We start from the raw sequence: 13,225 nt of genomic DNA, 5'->3' as shown, positions 1-13,225 counted from the left end.
TAAAGCGTGCCCTGTAAAGGCCAAGGGGAATGCCTCACTTCAGGGAGAGCATCAGAAACACCTTTCCCAGAGGTGGCAGCCTGAGCCTCCCTCAGCAGCAGCAATCACGTGAGCAGAGTTTCATGCACAAATCCAGGCCTGATGAATGAGCAAGGTGTTGAAGAGCCCTTTTCTCTGTAAATCAGCACATTCATCTTCTAAGTCCCAGTAACCATTTCATCAAATTATTTCTGGAGCGATATTAACTCCCTGCCTTTCAGGTATTTTTCATCCTGTCAGATTTTCCATGATTTTCAGTGTGTGGATTACCAGCCTGGCTCAGTTGCTGGGTTGTAGTGGCACTAAGTTAGAAGTGAACTGTCGGTGCAAGTTCGTGTGATGATGAACTCGGATCCATTTTCCAGCCCAGATGGCTGGTGATTACTTTGAAGCATCTTCCTCTGCTTTTCATTCACTTTTAAAGGGAGAAAAAGGAAAAAGAAGCAAAATCTGAGCAACCAGAATGGGTTTAGAGGAGATGCTGTGGGACAGGTGGCCACTTTCTTTGCTGGTTTTTCATGTCAGCCCTGCTGTCAGTGGGGTCTAAACTCTCCCACACAAGCAGGGAGTCTGTTCCATTTATTCCAGTAGTTTTCCAGGAGCAATGTACATCACAGAAGTCCATCAGTCATGCAACTGGATAAATTTTCCTTCCCCCTCTCCTCTGTGCCTCCTGCCAGCTCTGCTCCCTGTTTTCTGTGACCTGTTCTCTCCAAAACTCAACATTCCTCAGGTTTTGTGTTCTCAGACTTTCATGTCCTGTCCCATCCCCCAGCAATATTTACTTTAAGTTTCCTGTGGAGGGTTTGTTTGTGTGTAACAGGGAGATGTCACCATGGGGAGTGACCCTTCTGTCCCCATTTCCCCACGGATCCTCTCCCCCCACCTTGGCAGTGCAGTCCTGTCCTGTCTCTGTTTGCAGTGCAGTTAATGTTTGCTGCCTCCAGCTCCAGCTCAGCTCTTCCCATTCACCTCTGCAGAGGCAGGTGGCTGGGGTGAGAACAGAACCATCCTGGTGGGGCTTTTTGGGGGTTCAATCCCATTTGGAGTTTCCAGCAAAGAGGGCCATTCAGTAAAGCAGCACAGGTGGCTGTAATCCCAGTCCTTTGTCCTTCACAGGTTACAGAATGGATTTTTCTTTATTATTCCCTCATCTTGGGGTGCAGATGGAGGCACTGCTTCCCTCTGACAGTGCTGAATGGGAGAGCTGTGTGCTCCCTAGCAGCAGCAAGGATTTTGGGGTGCAGCTGAGCAGACAGAGCTCATCAGTGAGCATACTGCACCCCTGGTTTGGAGTGGAGCAGTGCCTCAGCACCGGCTGGGCTGTTTGCTTGGTTGGTGTTTTTTGAGATCTGTGTGCCCAGTTTGGGAAGAATGAGGGGTTTATTTCAGTGTTTGCTCACAGCTGAGCAGATCTGGTGCCCTGCTGTGGGCATTTACCTGGGCACTTCCTCACCTGAGCAGGGAGATGGGGAGGCTGGGACTCAGGGCAGAGGGACACAGGGAGTGCCAGCACCCCAGGCAATCTCCTGGATCTGCAGGGAGTTCATTTCCTGCAGGAAGCCCCCGGCCTTCATTTCCAAAGTGACCTGACTAATGAACGAATCCTAAAAAGCCTTATTTTTTGAGGGGAGAAAAGTGGGCTCAGAGATGCACCCAGGAGTGGTGCAGCCCCTCAGATTTCTGCCCGTGTGGATCTCCCCTGGCTGGTTCCTCCCAGCCACATCCTTCAGCCTGGTCTCTCCTCGCTCCCCTCACGCCTCCCCCAGCACACTCTGTCCAGCAACTTTCCATTACAGGAAACATCTGCTGGGAGGCAGGGCCGAGCCTGGGTTACTGCAGGGCATTGGCCGGCAGAATTCCCCAGCCCCAGTAGCTCGAGGCATGTGCGAGTCATTTTGGGATCTTCCCCAGCCGCCCCTGCCCTGAGAAACACTGAGGCTGCCTCTGAGAGCAGAGAGGGACTGCAGGGCAGGCACTGAGGAGTAAGAATCGCTGCTTTTCTGCTTCCAAAGAGGGGGAAAAGCTGAACTCTGAGCTGTTTGCCTTCCTTTTGGGTCCTGGAAGCCACGTGAGTTGCAGCGGGGCTGGCGGCCGGAGCTGTTTGGGGTTGGAGCCGGCGCTGGTGGACATTGGCTGTGCTCGGGGGCAGCTCAGGTGCCCTGCACACACCTGCCAGGGCTGCTGCAGGGGATGCCCACAGCAAGAAGCTGCTGAGGCTGCAGCAGGAGAGCACAGAGGGTGCCCACCAGCACAATTACCCCGATGAGCCTCTTTGGGAAAAGTCCTCTGGAGGGCAAATCCTGGCTCAGATCCTCAGGGGCCGCCTCAGACGAGCTGGATGTGGGCAGGAAAGCAGGGGAAGGCACCGAAACTCCTGCCAAGCTGCTGCACCTCTCTCGACTTTGGACATAAACAAGGAGCAGCGGGAGCAGGAAGAGCTGAGTTTGAGTGAGCTGTGCCAGTGCTGAGGGAAGGAGATGGATTCCCTGCTGGAGTGTGGCTCTCTCTGGGATCTTTTCCTGGATCAAGAGCTGCCATGGTTGCAGTGGGACCCGGAGGGACTTGTGGACTTCTCTCAAGGAAATGTCAGCCCTGGAGCAGATGAAATCCCAGCTGTGAGTGTCTCTAAACTGAACTGTTTGCACCCTGCCAGAGCTGCTGGGGCTCAGCAGAGCCTCTGTTAGGACAGGTTTTAGCCAGGCTGTGTTGGAGGCCCCTCCACATGGGAACTCCTGCTGAGCTGGGCTGCACTGAGCCCCAAAGCTCAGCGCTGTTCCCTACTCTGTCCCTGTCCTGTCTGCTTGTTCCTGGAAATCTTGGGCTTGGGTTCTTGCTGGAGTCCCTCTCAGACCAAGATCTTTTCCAGATGTTCAGGCTGGGAGTTTGGTAAGTGAAATTCTTATTTCTGTCATCTGCTGGTTGGCAGATTTTACTCAGGGTGAGACCTTCCTTCGGACCCGCGGGGCTGGAGCGAGGCTCGGAAGTGCTGAGCTGATGCTGGAATATTTTTGTTTCCAGTCCATTGAGTCGGTGTGAGGAACAGGGAATGCTTTTGGGGGCGAGGGGTTGTCTGTGATTTGACAACCAGCATCGAATCTGCTGTGATTTGACAGCATTTGGCAGCAATGTGAGGATAATTCTAAATAAACCCTGCATTCCTCCCACCCCTGTGACTCCACCACCATTCTCAAGCTGAAGCTGCCTTCTCTAATCTCAGATTTTTGGGGCCCTTGCTGGAAGGCTCCCACCTTTCTGCCTCGGGAAATTGGTGCCTCTGGAAGAGGATTGTTGGGAAGGAGTGGAGATAGAGAGGGAAAAGGTGGTACTCCAGGTGGCTTCTTCTCCATTTGCGGGAGAAAGAGCACTGCAGATTGTCTGGGAGATGTGAACTTGCACCTGCCTCTGATCTGAAGCTCTGCCCTCAGAAGATGTTGTGGCTGTTGGGAGCAGCTGGCACGGGGTGTGGGAGGTGTGGGCAGTCACATCACGGCTCAGTAACTCCAGAGAGGAGCCTGATCGTCCTCCAGCCGACAGCCCCATGTTCCCGAGCCCTTCCCTGAGGCCAGGACACAAAACAAGTGCAGGACACGGTTCAGTCCCTGGGAGAGCCTTTTCAGAGCCCCACTAAAGCGTCCTCACCATCCCAGCACGTGGCTGTGTGTTTGTGTGGTGGGGAGAAGGGTGGGCATGGAGAATCCTGAGGTGATGGTGGTTGCTCGAACTTCTCTGGCAGGGCCAAATCACCCGTCTTTTCTGGGGTGAATCACCCATCTTTTCTGGGGTGAATCACCCCTTTTCTGGGGGAAATCACCCATCTTCTGGGGTAGCTGCGCCGTTCCTGAGGGTTGGCAGGGGACTGATGCATTGCGAGCAGAGCACACGCTGTACCTTGGACAGTGTAGGATTGCAGGGAGAGGGGATTCCTCTGCAGCCACAGCTTGTGCAGGCAGGGGTGCAGCTTTTCTACCCTGGACTTGTTCTTCCAAGTCAGGTTCTCCTCTTCCTCTCACTCCCTGCACTAAAGCCCAAACCCTCCCATCGCCGGGCTGTGATGGGAGCTCCTGGCCTCACGCTCTGTAAGTGCATCTGATCCCCCTCCTCCTGTACCGAGGTGTTCCCGTTTCCCCACTCCGTGTCCCTGCCCTCCTGGCTGCCCCTCTCTTCACCAGCCCCTCTGTTCCTTGCAGGTGCTGAGTCCGACGTACAAACAGCGGAATGAGGATTTCAGGAAGCTTTTCAAGCAGCTCCCGGACACGGAGCGCCTCATCGTAGGTAAGGCCAGTGCTGTGCTTTGGGGAGGAGATCAGGAATCCATCCAGATTTTCCTTCTCCAGACATTGCCACTGAGGAACAAGGCTGTTCAGTCTGCCTGGGGCACATTTCTGATGGCTTTTGTGTTTTCTGTTGGGTTTTCCTCGTTTGGTGAGGAATGACACCACCCTTTTTCCCAATATCCCTGCTCACACATGGCTGCCCTTCCCAAACCTCATGTCCCAGCTGGTGAGATGCCTGGTGCATGGCATCTGCTCCTGTGTCTTACATAACTGGTGATCCCCTCCCGTGCCTCCTGCTGGTGAATGCTGCCCGGCCTGGCAGAGGGATGGAAATCTTTAGGGATGCTTAAATGGGGGGAGAAATGCCCAGTGACACCGGGAGGCAGAGAGGAGAAGACAGATGAAATCTGGAAATAGCACATGGCATGCTGCAGAGTGACCAGCTGATAAGGCAGGATCATCAGTCAGGGAGAGAGATTGTCTGTGACGTGCCCTTGGGAGAAGAAAGCCCAGTGGACACAGCAGCAGCTGGGGCTCGGCTCCTGCTGGCCCTGCCTTTGCCTTGCTGTGTTGAGTGGCTTCTCTCCATGCTGCTGCTCATCCTCACCTTTAGGCTGTCCCTCTTTTGGGGTTTGTGCTCCTCACTGACCACTGGTGTTCTCCCACAGATTACTCATGTGCTCTCCAACGAGACATTCTCCTGCAGGGCCGCCTCTACCTCTCCGAGAACTGGATCTGCTTCTACAGCAACATCTTCCGCTGGGAGACGCTGGTAAGGCTCTCCCTCTGCTGCCCTAAAGCTGGGCTTTGTGCTCAGGTTTGCTTTGGAAGGGCTCTTCTGTTGCTTTTCTCACCAGTTTCTCCCTTTCCTGGTGTTTTTCCCCTCCCTGGTGCAGCTGACAGTTCGCTTAAAGGACATCTGCTCCATGACCAAGGAAAAGACAGCACGGCTCATTCCCAATGCCATCCAAGTTTGCACTGACACTGAAAAGGTACCTCCCACACTGCTGGGGCTGCCCCTGTGTGGCTGGCAGGGGAGTTGGAGTGTGGGGTGGGGTTTTTCCAAACTGGGGAAATACCCAGGGAAAAGGGCTGGGGGCTGAGCTGGTGCTGAGCTGGGCTGAGGCTGGAGCTCAGGTGTGGGGTGTGGGGCCAGGTAAAGCATCCAGGTTGTACAGCAGCACATCTCTGACAGAGCTGTTTCAGGGCTCACTCCCTGGCCTCCCCACGAGCTTCACTCTGTGCTGTGTGGATGGCTCAGTCCAGCTGGATGGTGACCCCAAACAGGCTTGTTGTGTTCTTTCCCTATTTTTTGGCTATTTCTGAACTGATTTTTCTCTCCCTCTCTCCCCATCCAGCACTTTTTTACTTCTTTTGGGGCTCGAGACAGGACGTACATGATGATGTTCAGACTCTGGCAGAATGCTTTGCTTGACAAGGTACAGAGAGACAACCTCAGAGCTGAGCTGGGATGGAAGGGGGGTGATGGATGTGGGCAGGAGCATCACATCTGGCTGAAAAAGCACATAGGGACAGCAAACACAAGTGTTCAGGCAGAGCAGGCTCGTGACTGCAGATGCAATTCCCTCTTTTTGCAGGGAATTCCGTGCTGTACACACACAGTTGGTGCCACTCTGCTGAGGAGCGGAATGGGGGTCTCAGGAGGGAATTTTTCGGAAGCCTGTAATTCCACAGTGGAGCAGCACTCAGGAAAGCAGTTCAAAAAGCAGCAGAAATAACTCACTGTGCAGGCAGAGCTCTCAGTCAGTCTGTGCTCCAGAAGTGTGGAGATGCAGACAGGGCAGAAAATGAGTGTTCAGGGCATCCCAAATCCAAGTGAGGGCAGTGGTGGGTGCAGGGTGCTCTGGGTAAGGGCTCAGTGGGTTGGGTTTTAAAATAAATTTGCTCCTGCTGTGCCTGAGGCCCTGTAAATCCTATATTTGATCCGAGTATCTGTTCCACAGTGTGTGGGGTATTTCTGGCCTCTGTGCAGCAGCAAGCCTGATGTTACAGTGCTCCCAGCATTTCGGGATGTCCTGGCTGGAGTTCAGGCCATGCTGGAACACTGGAGGAATGAAGCACCAGGAATACCCTGTCCCAGAAATTGGGGTAGGATTTAGGAGGAGAAGGGATCACCTTGCCTCGGGCAGGCTGTGCTGTTCCATAGGCTGTAAACTGAGCAGCCTTTTGAAGTTCCCAATGAAATTCAGTGCCCTTGGTCTCAAGGTGAAGGCAAAAGGGAACTGAGACAGGGATAAAGACAGGAAGCACTTCCAGAGCTCTTTTTCCATATGTGGGGTCCGTGGCTGGCAGGAGAGGGGGGAGAAAGAACTGAGTCCAATTTTCCTGATAAGACATGGATGTGAGTTCATGTGTGTGGGAAGGAGGTGGAACAGTCAGACATTCTTCTGGATGAAAGTTCCTCATTAGGGGCTTTTTTCCAATGCTTTTGGTTGCTGCTTTGGGGAGCCAGATGAAAAAATTCCTGCCTTATCCCGTGCAGTTACTGTGGGAAGAAATTTGAGGCAGCAGCTCCGAAGTTCACCGGATTTGTTTCCCTTCATTACCAAGAAATCTTTGTCGTTGGTCATAAGTTTCTCATGGGTAAAAATCCCCTTTCATCCCTGTATCACATCTTTAAATCACAAGTTTTCCTGCCCCGTTTTTCAGAGCTCATGTCATAGTCATGTGGTGATCACTGACCTGTATCCCTAAAATCTGGGCTTTTTTCAATGCTCTGCATAATTCATTTTCTCTTTCCATCTGCAGTATATACTTTTCACAGGGGTGTCCGGTGACACAAACTCCTTTTGATTCCAGACTGTAGCAGGAAATGTTTTTCCTCGTTGCTGTTTTAGATCATTTTCCCTGCAGCTGGGATTGTTTAGGCAGCTTTAATTTAAACAAAATTGAAGGAGAAAAAAAGAACCTCGTGAGGTGTCGGGCTTGGTGGAGCAGCAGACATTAAATGGAGGCACAGCAGAAGAGGAAATGCAGGTTTAGTGCTTCCATTTTTACATTCCAGCATTGTTTAGTGGGAAATCTCATCCATGTGCTGCTCTGGGTGTAGCTTTCTGGTACTTTTAGGTAACAGGAGATTGTGGCATGGAAAAATAACAGTGTCAGGTTTTGGGGCAGAACCGGGGCTGGTGGTGGAGGGTTATTGGTGACAGGGCCTGTTGGTGCTCGATGGGGGCAATCTCTAGGCCAGAGATTAACGAAGTAAACTCCATAAAATGGAAATTCACAGAGCTGAGCCCATAGAAAGCCTCTCACCTCCCTGTATCAGAATCTCACTTCCCCTTTCAGGGCAAGGAATGCCCCCCTCCTCCTGGTAGTTGCAAACTTTCAGTGTATTCTAGCATTCTTGGGTGCAAACGGGTTGTGTTCTGTATTCCCTGTTTCAGCCTCTGTGTCCCAAGGAGCTCTGGCACTTTGTCCACCAGTGTTATGGGAACGAGCTGGGCCTGACCAGTGATGATGAAGACTATGTGCCTCCTGATGATGACTTCAACACCATGGGGTGAGTGGGGAGTGCTGAGCTCTGCTAGGGAGGGAGGAAAGGTGGCCCCAGGAGAGCAGGGTGTGCTGCATGCCTCAGAGGGCTGCTTGTCCTGAGAGATTCTGGGGTCTGGCCAAGTGTTTGCTCTGAAATGGGTGATGCCCAAAAAGCTGGAAGTGTAGCATTTCCTTCTGGAGGCTGGGAGGGACTGGAATGCCTGCTGAACCAGCTGAGCAATTCTAGAAATGCCAAAGCATCCCAGTCACAAGGCCAGGCAGGGCTACATGGCCAGAAAATGCTGATGCTTGCCAGTGCCTGTATAAACACCCAAAAAACTGGGGCTTGCTCTCCCCTGCACTGAGCCATTCCTGCTTCTGGACAGCCCTGAAATTTCATAGCAACATTCTCACTTGCTCTGTGTGTGCAGCTGTAGCTGTTGTGAGAGGGGTAACCATAAAAACCTGTGTTCTCTGTGGCGTCCCAGCTACTGCGAAGAAATCCCCGTGGAGGAGAATGAAGTCAACGACAGCTCCTCCAAGAGCAGCATGGAGGCCAAGCCAGAAGCCAGCCCTCAGCTGCCAAAGAAATCTGTCACTGCCAGCACCCTGACCTCCACGGGCAGCAGCGAAGCCCCAGCCTCAGTGAGTTTTCTCCCTCCCCTGGCAGCAGGAATTCCTTTTCCCTGGGATCGTATGGGGTTTGTTTATCCTCCAGCTCCTCTTCCACTGCTGCTGACTTCAGTCCCTGCTCAGTGATGTTGTCACTGGGCCTCTCAGCAGCAAGAACACTTTCTGTACTTCTGGATGAAAAGTCCTGGGCATAAGGAGGTTATAAATGCTTCCCTACCTTCAGTTATTCCCTGGAGAACTGCGTGTGCCCTCCTGGTATTACGGCAGAGCAGACCTTGTGTAGATACCACCTTAGGTTCTTTTAGCTTATTCAGGAGCAGAACCAGTATTGGACAGTATTGTGCTTGTCTGAACAAAAATTCTTGTAGTGCCCAAAGCCTGAACACTGATTTTTGGAGAGGAGGTGTTAACAAACGCTGTATGGGAAACATCCTCCTCTCTCTATTTAATTTCCAGGTATGTCAGGGCCAAATACTCTGAAATTGGCTCACAAATGTGAGGTTTTTTGAAATAAACCCTATCCCCAGGTGCTGATCTTGCCCTTGTTGTGCCCTGTGCTTGCTGCAGTTCGATGGAGTGCTCCCAGAGGAGGAGGAGGCAGTGGCAGAGAGTCCTGTGGAGAAAGACCTTGGCATTGCCAACATCATGGGAGAGAAGATCGACATCATTGGCCCCGTGAACTCCCCCTCCCTGGACTTCAATGACAACGAAGACATTCCCACGGAGCTCAGTGACTCCTCAGACACCCACGATGAAGGTTGGTGGGGAAAGACCCTTCCATCAGGGGTGTTTCCAGCCTTTCCTGTGAGGGAATGGAGTGGCACCTACTGCAGTCCTTTTCTGGACTCTGGGAGTTCTGAAGACGCAAAGAATTCCCATTGTGGGCTGCAGAAGGTGAATGTGTTTAAATTTCAGGATGTCCCTAAAGTAAGCTGTGTAATTAATTACCCCTTCTGATGTTCCAACTCTTGCCCTGGGGTCAGTGCAGGAAGAGGGTTAGAAGTCCCTCCTTCGGGTTCCTTCTGAAATACCGAGGTCCTGGTGCTGTGAAAGCACATTCTCCATCACCCTGGAGGGTCACAGCTGGGCCCTGAGGTCTCTTTGCCCACAGGGGAAGTCCAGGCCTTTTATGAGGACCTGAACGGGCGCCAGTACGTGAACGAGGTGTTCAACTTCAGCGTGGACAAGCTCTACGACCTGCTCTTCACCGACTCCCAGTTCCAGAGGGACTTCATGGAGCAGCGCCGCTTCTCGGGTGAGCTGCTGCTGCTGGAGCTCCCGCAGGGGCTGCAGGGGGAAGGGCTCTGCCTTGGAGGGGGAATTTTGCCTGGTTGGGTGACATTCTGAGCAGATTTTGGGACAGCGTGGTCTGTGCTGGCAGTAACCAAAAGCAGGCAGAGCCTGTGTGCCCATCTGGTTTCATTTTCTAACACTAGAATGGCTTTTTAAATGGAAAAAACAGATTTTCTTATTTTTTATCATCACCTGCAGCCTGATCCTCAGTTCGAGGCTTAACAGTGTGAGGGAAAAGCTCTTCCAGCTCCCCCCTGACACTGGCACGGACAGAGCTGCATAGAGAATCCCTTGGCATGCCAGAGTCCTCCTCTCCCTGTGACTGTAGGTTTGCTGAAGGAGGTGGATCCCCACCCTCTCCCCCTTTCCCTGCACTTGAAAGAGGGGAAAATAATCACATTAAGCACAGGAGCCCTTTGTTTCACACTCAGTTGAGCTCCAGAGCAGCTAAGGGGAAGGAAATACCATCCCCAGCTTGGCTGTATGGTTATGCCTTTCCCCAGGGGACTGACCAGAGGTCCCTCTCCAGTTACTTGACTGGAATATTGCTTTGTCCTCTCAGATATTATCTTTCACCCCTGGAAGAAGGAGGAAAATGGCAATCAGACCAGAGTAATCCTGTACACCATCACCCTCACCAACCCTCTGGCCCCCAAAACTGCCACAGTCACTGAGACCCAGGTAGGTGAAAGGGGAGCAGGGCTGGGGTCTTGGTAGGAACTGCTCTGAGAGATATTTTCTTCTCCTGAGCATGTTTTCGTTGTCCCTGTCCGTTTTCCTGGACACATTTCCTTGATTTAAGTTGCTGCAGCCGTGAATGGTTAATCTTGCACTGGATTGCAAGGAAATCACCAGAAATTTCCCAGCAAAAGCAGAGGAGTTTGTGAACAGGGCAGCACATTTTAAGAACTGTTTTTCTCATCCACACCAGTGTTTTTTGAGCTGTGGTCAGCCCAGCAGATCTGACTCAAGGAAGTCACATACTGCCTGGCCAGTCCTTCTCACAGCTCCACAGAGAGTTGTGGATTTTTTATGATGATGAGGACAGTGAGATGATCTGTTCAGAATGGTGAAAAAGGGAGCACCTGTAATGCACTGAGAGGAGCCAGGCTGGCTGTATCTAGCAGTGCTTGCGACAGGAGAGGGAGGAAAAGCCTCTTTCCATGGGCAGAGATGTGTTCCAGTGGCCAAGGGTAAATACTGAGAGTGGGCTTTAGGGATTGCTGAGCACCACATTTCAGGGAGAGAGGATCCCAGCAGCAAGGTGTAGCTTGTGAGGGTGGGAGGAAAGATGCTGGAGAGAAGGAAAGTGTGCAGGGAAGAGAAAGGAGAGGGGAGAGCAAAGGGATGAACAAAGGGAACAGCACACTCACACAAACAAGTGAGATTGTGGCTTATTTAGTTCTGGGTTTGGGCTCAACCACCAAGGCACACCCTGTGTGTCCTCACTGCAGAGCTGAGTGGGAATAGGCTGCAGGAAAAGCCATGTTTTGTCCAGGGATCTGTGCTTAACTCTGTCTGTCTGTCCTCTGGGTGAGGTTTTCTCTGGAGCAAAGGGAAAAGCACACAGGAGCACTTAAAAGAGGAAAGTGATGTGTTTTTATGGTGTTCAGAATGACAGAATAATTTATGCTAGAAAAGATCCCTGCTCAAAGCAGGGCCTCCTCTGGTTTTAGCTCAGGTGAGTCCCTGACAAGGTATCAGAAGAGAGGTCACCCTTGGAAAGGTCCCAGCGGCCTTGTCCCCACATGGCACTGTGTGTGACACCTCTGCTACAGAGTCCTGGGGCCTGAGCTGCTGGAACTGAACGCCCTTTCTAAAATGTGCCCGTGGGAAGCATCTGGGTGAAACCTTTGGTTTCCTCAGCCTTCCCTTCGGGGTGAGCTGTTCACAGCAGAGCTGGGGCAGGGGCGGGGGGGTGTCTCCTGTTTGCAAAGTGCTGCTGGAGGTGCCAGTCGCTCAGAGCCGTGTCCTGACCACACTCAAAGCTGCCTTGCACGCTCTTTTTCCTGCAGACAATGTACAAAGCCAGCCAGGAGAGCGAGTGCTATGTCATAGATGCAGAGGTGCTAACTCACGATGTCCCCTACCACGATTATTTCTACACCATTAACCGCTACACGTTGACTCGTGTTGCCAGAAACAAAAGCCGACTCAGGTACCTCTCCTGCGGGGTGAATGATGAGCAAAAGGCACTTTTGGGAAGGAGTTTTGCTGTTTGGGGGTGGTAGGAGGGGCTGAGGGGGTTATTTCTTTGTCCTGTTGCTTGGACACTGCTGTCACGAGGATTTTCACCTGCTGGGGTGACATCGAGCAAACATCAGGTGCAGAGGAGTTACAGCTGCATCAGGGAGAGGATTTACAGACTTTTCCTGCCTCTTTCTTGGATGCAGGGGTTTGCAGAGCCTGTTATCCCGTGCAGCCTGTGGTAAGCTACAGGATGAACTTCCTGGGACTGTGCTTGGGGGGAGAAGCAGAGGAACTGGGTACTGGGAAGAGCTATATCCGTGTGACTCTGTGTGACTTCAGTAATGATAATCCAAATGTCTGCCAAATGTCTCTCTTGGGAGAGGCTCTTCCTGCCTTTGGAAGGACTTTTCCAGCAGTGCTTCTCCTCTGGAAACATGAGGGGCTGAGACCATTCCAGAAATAACAGTGTGCATGATTATTTCCTGGATTTACACTGGCAGAGATTGGGAATTGACATCACCCCCAGGAAGCAAAATCAGGGGAATGACCGTCCATTGTCTCCTCACAGGGTTTCCACAGAATTACGCTACAGGAAACAGCCTTGGGGGCTGGTGAAATCCTTCATTGAGAAGAATTTTTGGAGCGGCCTGGAAGATTATTTCCGTCACTTGGGTAAGAGTAGCAATGACATCGGCACTTGTGTTTCCCTGGGAGTGGGCAGCATGATCCAGCCTTGGGGTGGCTTATAGAAGGGGCTGCCATGGCATTTGTTGGTTTTACCTGCTGGAATGAATCAGGCCATCAAATCCTGCTCTCTGTCAGGCAGTGTGGTTTGGCAGAAGGTGTGAGGAATGTGGCACACAAACCTCTCAAACCCTGCCAACTTCTTTGGCCCAGCAGAGGGGTTAAACCTCTCTCTCTGCAAAGCCACACCTCTTAACGCTCCCCCTTGGTGCCGCAGAGAGCGAGCTGACCAAAACAGAGAGCACGTACCTGGCTGAGGTGCACAGACAATCCCCCAAAGAGAAGGTGAGCAAGCAATCCACGGTGCGCCGGCGGAAACGCGCCCACGCGCACCTGCGGGTGCCACACCTGGAGGAGGTGCTCAGCCCCGTCACCACCCCCACGGATGAGGAGGTTGCCCATCGAATCAAGCACGTGGCAGGTGAGCAGCTGCAGACCCCACAGCCTTGGGGATGGGGACAAATGGGGGCTTTGTCACAGAGGGTGGATGGCAGGAGGCGCGGGGAGGATGTGTTGGGGTGAGATGGAGGGGTGGGTGGAGGATCAGGGGT

At 52.4% G+C, this 13,225-nt stretch overlaps 1 protein-coding gene across 8 annotated transcripts in view; it reads left to right on the top strand.

Moving 5' to 3' along the window:
- GRAMD1B (GRAM domain containing 1B) overlaps window positions 1-13,225 on the top strand; it is a gene marked incomplete at its 5' end in the record, with an annotated part of 83,839 nt that overhangs the window by 65,451 nt on the left and 5,163 nt on the right. For 7 of the 8 annotated variants that reach the window (XM_082296977.1, XM_082296976.1, XM_082296975.1 and 4 more), the window contains 12 exons: window positions 4,230-4,314; window positions 4,985-5,088; window positions 5,213-5,308; window positions 5,675-5,755; window positions 7,724-7,839; window positions 8,303-8,459; window positions 9,015-9,204; window positions 9,559-9,702; window positions 10,303-10,421; window positions 11,756-11,898; window positions 12,499-12,602; window positions 12,892-13,095. In XM_082296977.1, the coding sequence (XP_082153103.1) occupies window positions 4,230-4,314; window positions 4,985-5,088; window positions 5,213-5,308; window positions 5,675-5,755; window positions 7,724-7,839; window positions 8,303-8,459; window positions 9,015-9,204; window positions 9,559-9,702; window positions 10,303-10,421; window positions 11,756-11,898; window positions 12,499-12,602; window positions 12,892-13,095 (1,543 nt within the window). Of the gene's footprint in view, window positions 1-4,229; window positions 4,315-4,984; window positions 5,089-5,212; window positions 5,309-5,674; window positions 5,756-7,723; window positions 7,840-8,245; window positions 8,460-9,014; window positions 9,205-9,558; window positions 9,703-10,302; window positions 10,422-11,755; window positions 11,899-12,498; window positions 12,603-12,891; window positions 13,096-13,225 lie in introns of all 8 variants that reach the window. The other variant, XM_082296972.1, reaches the window with a different exon arrangement.

Source organism: Coloeus monedula, assembly GCF_965178545.1.
Source record: "Coloeus monedula genome assembly, chromosome: 25".
NCBI lineage: Eukaryota > Metazoa > Chordata > Aves > Passeriformes > Corvidae > Coloeus > Coloeus monedula.
The sequence above is the reverse complement of the archived record's forward strand: the minus strand, read 5'-3'. Positions and strand labels throughout refer to the sequence as shown.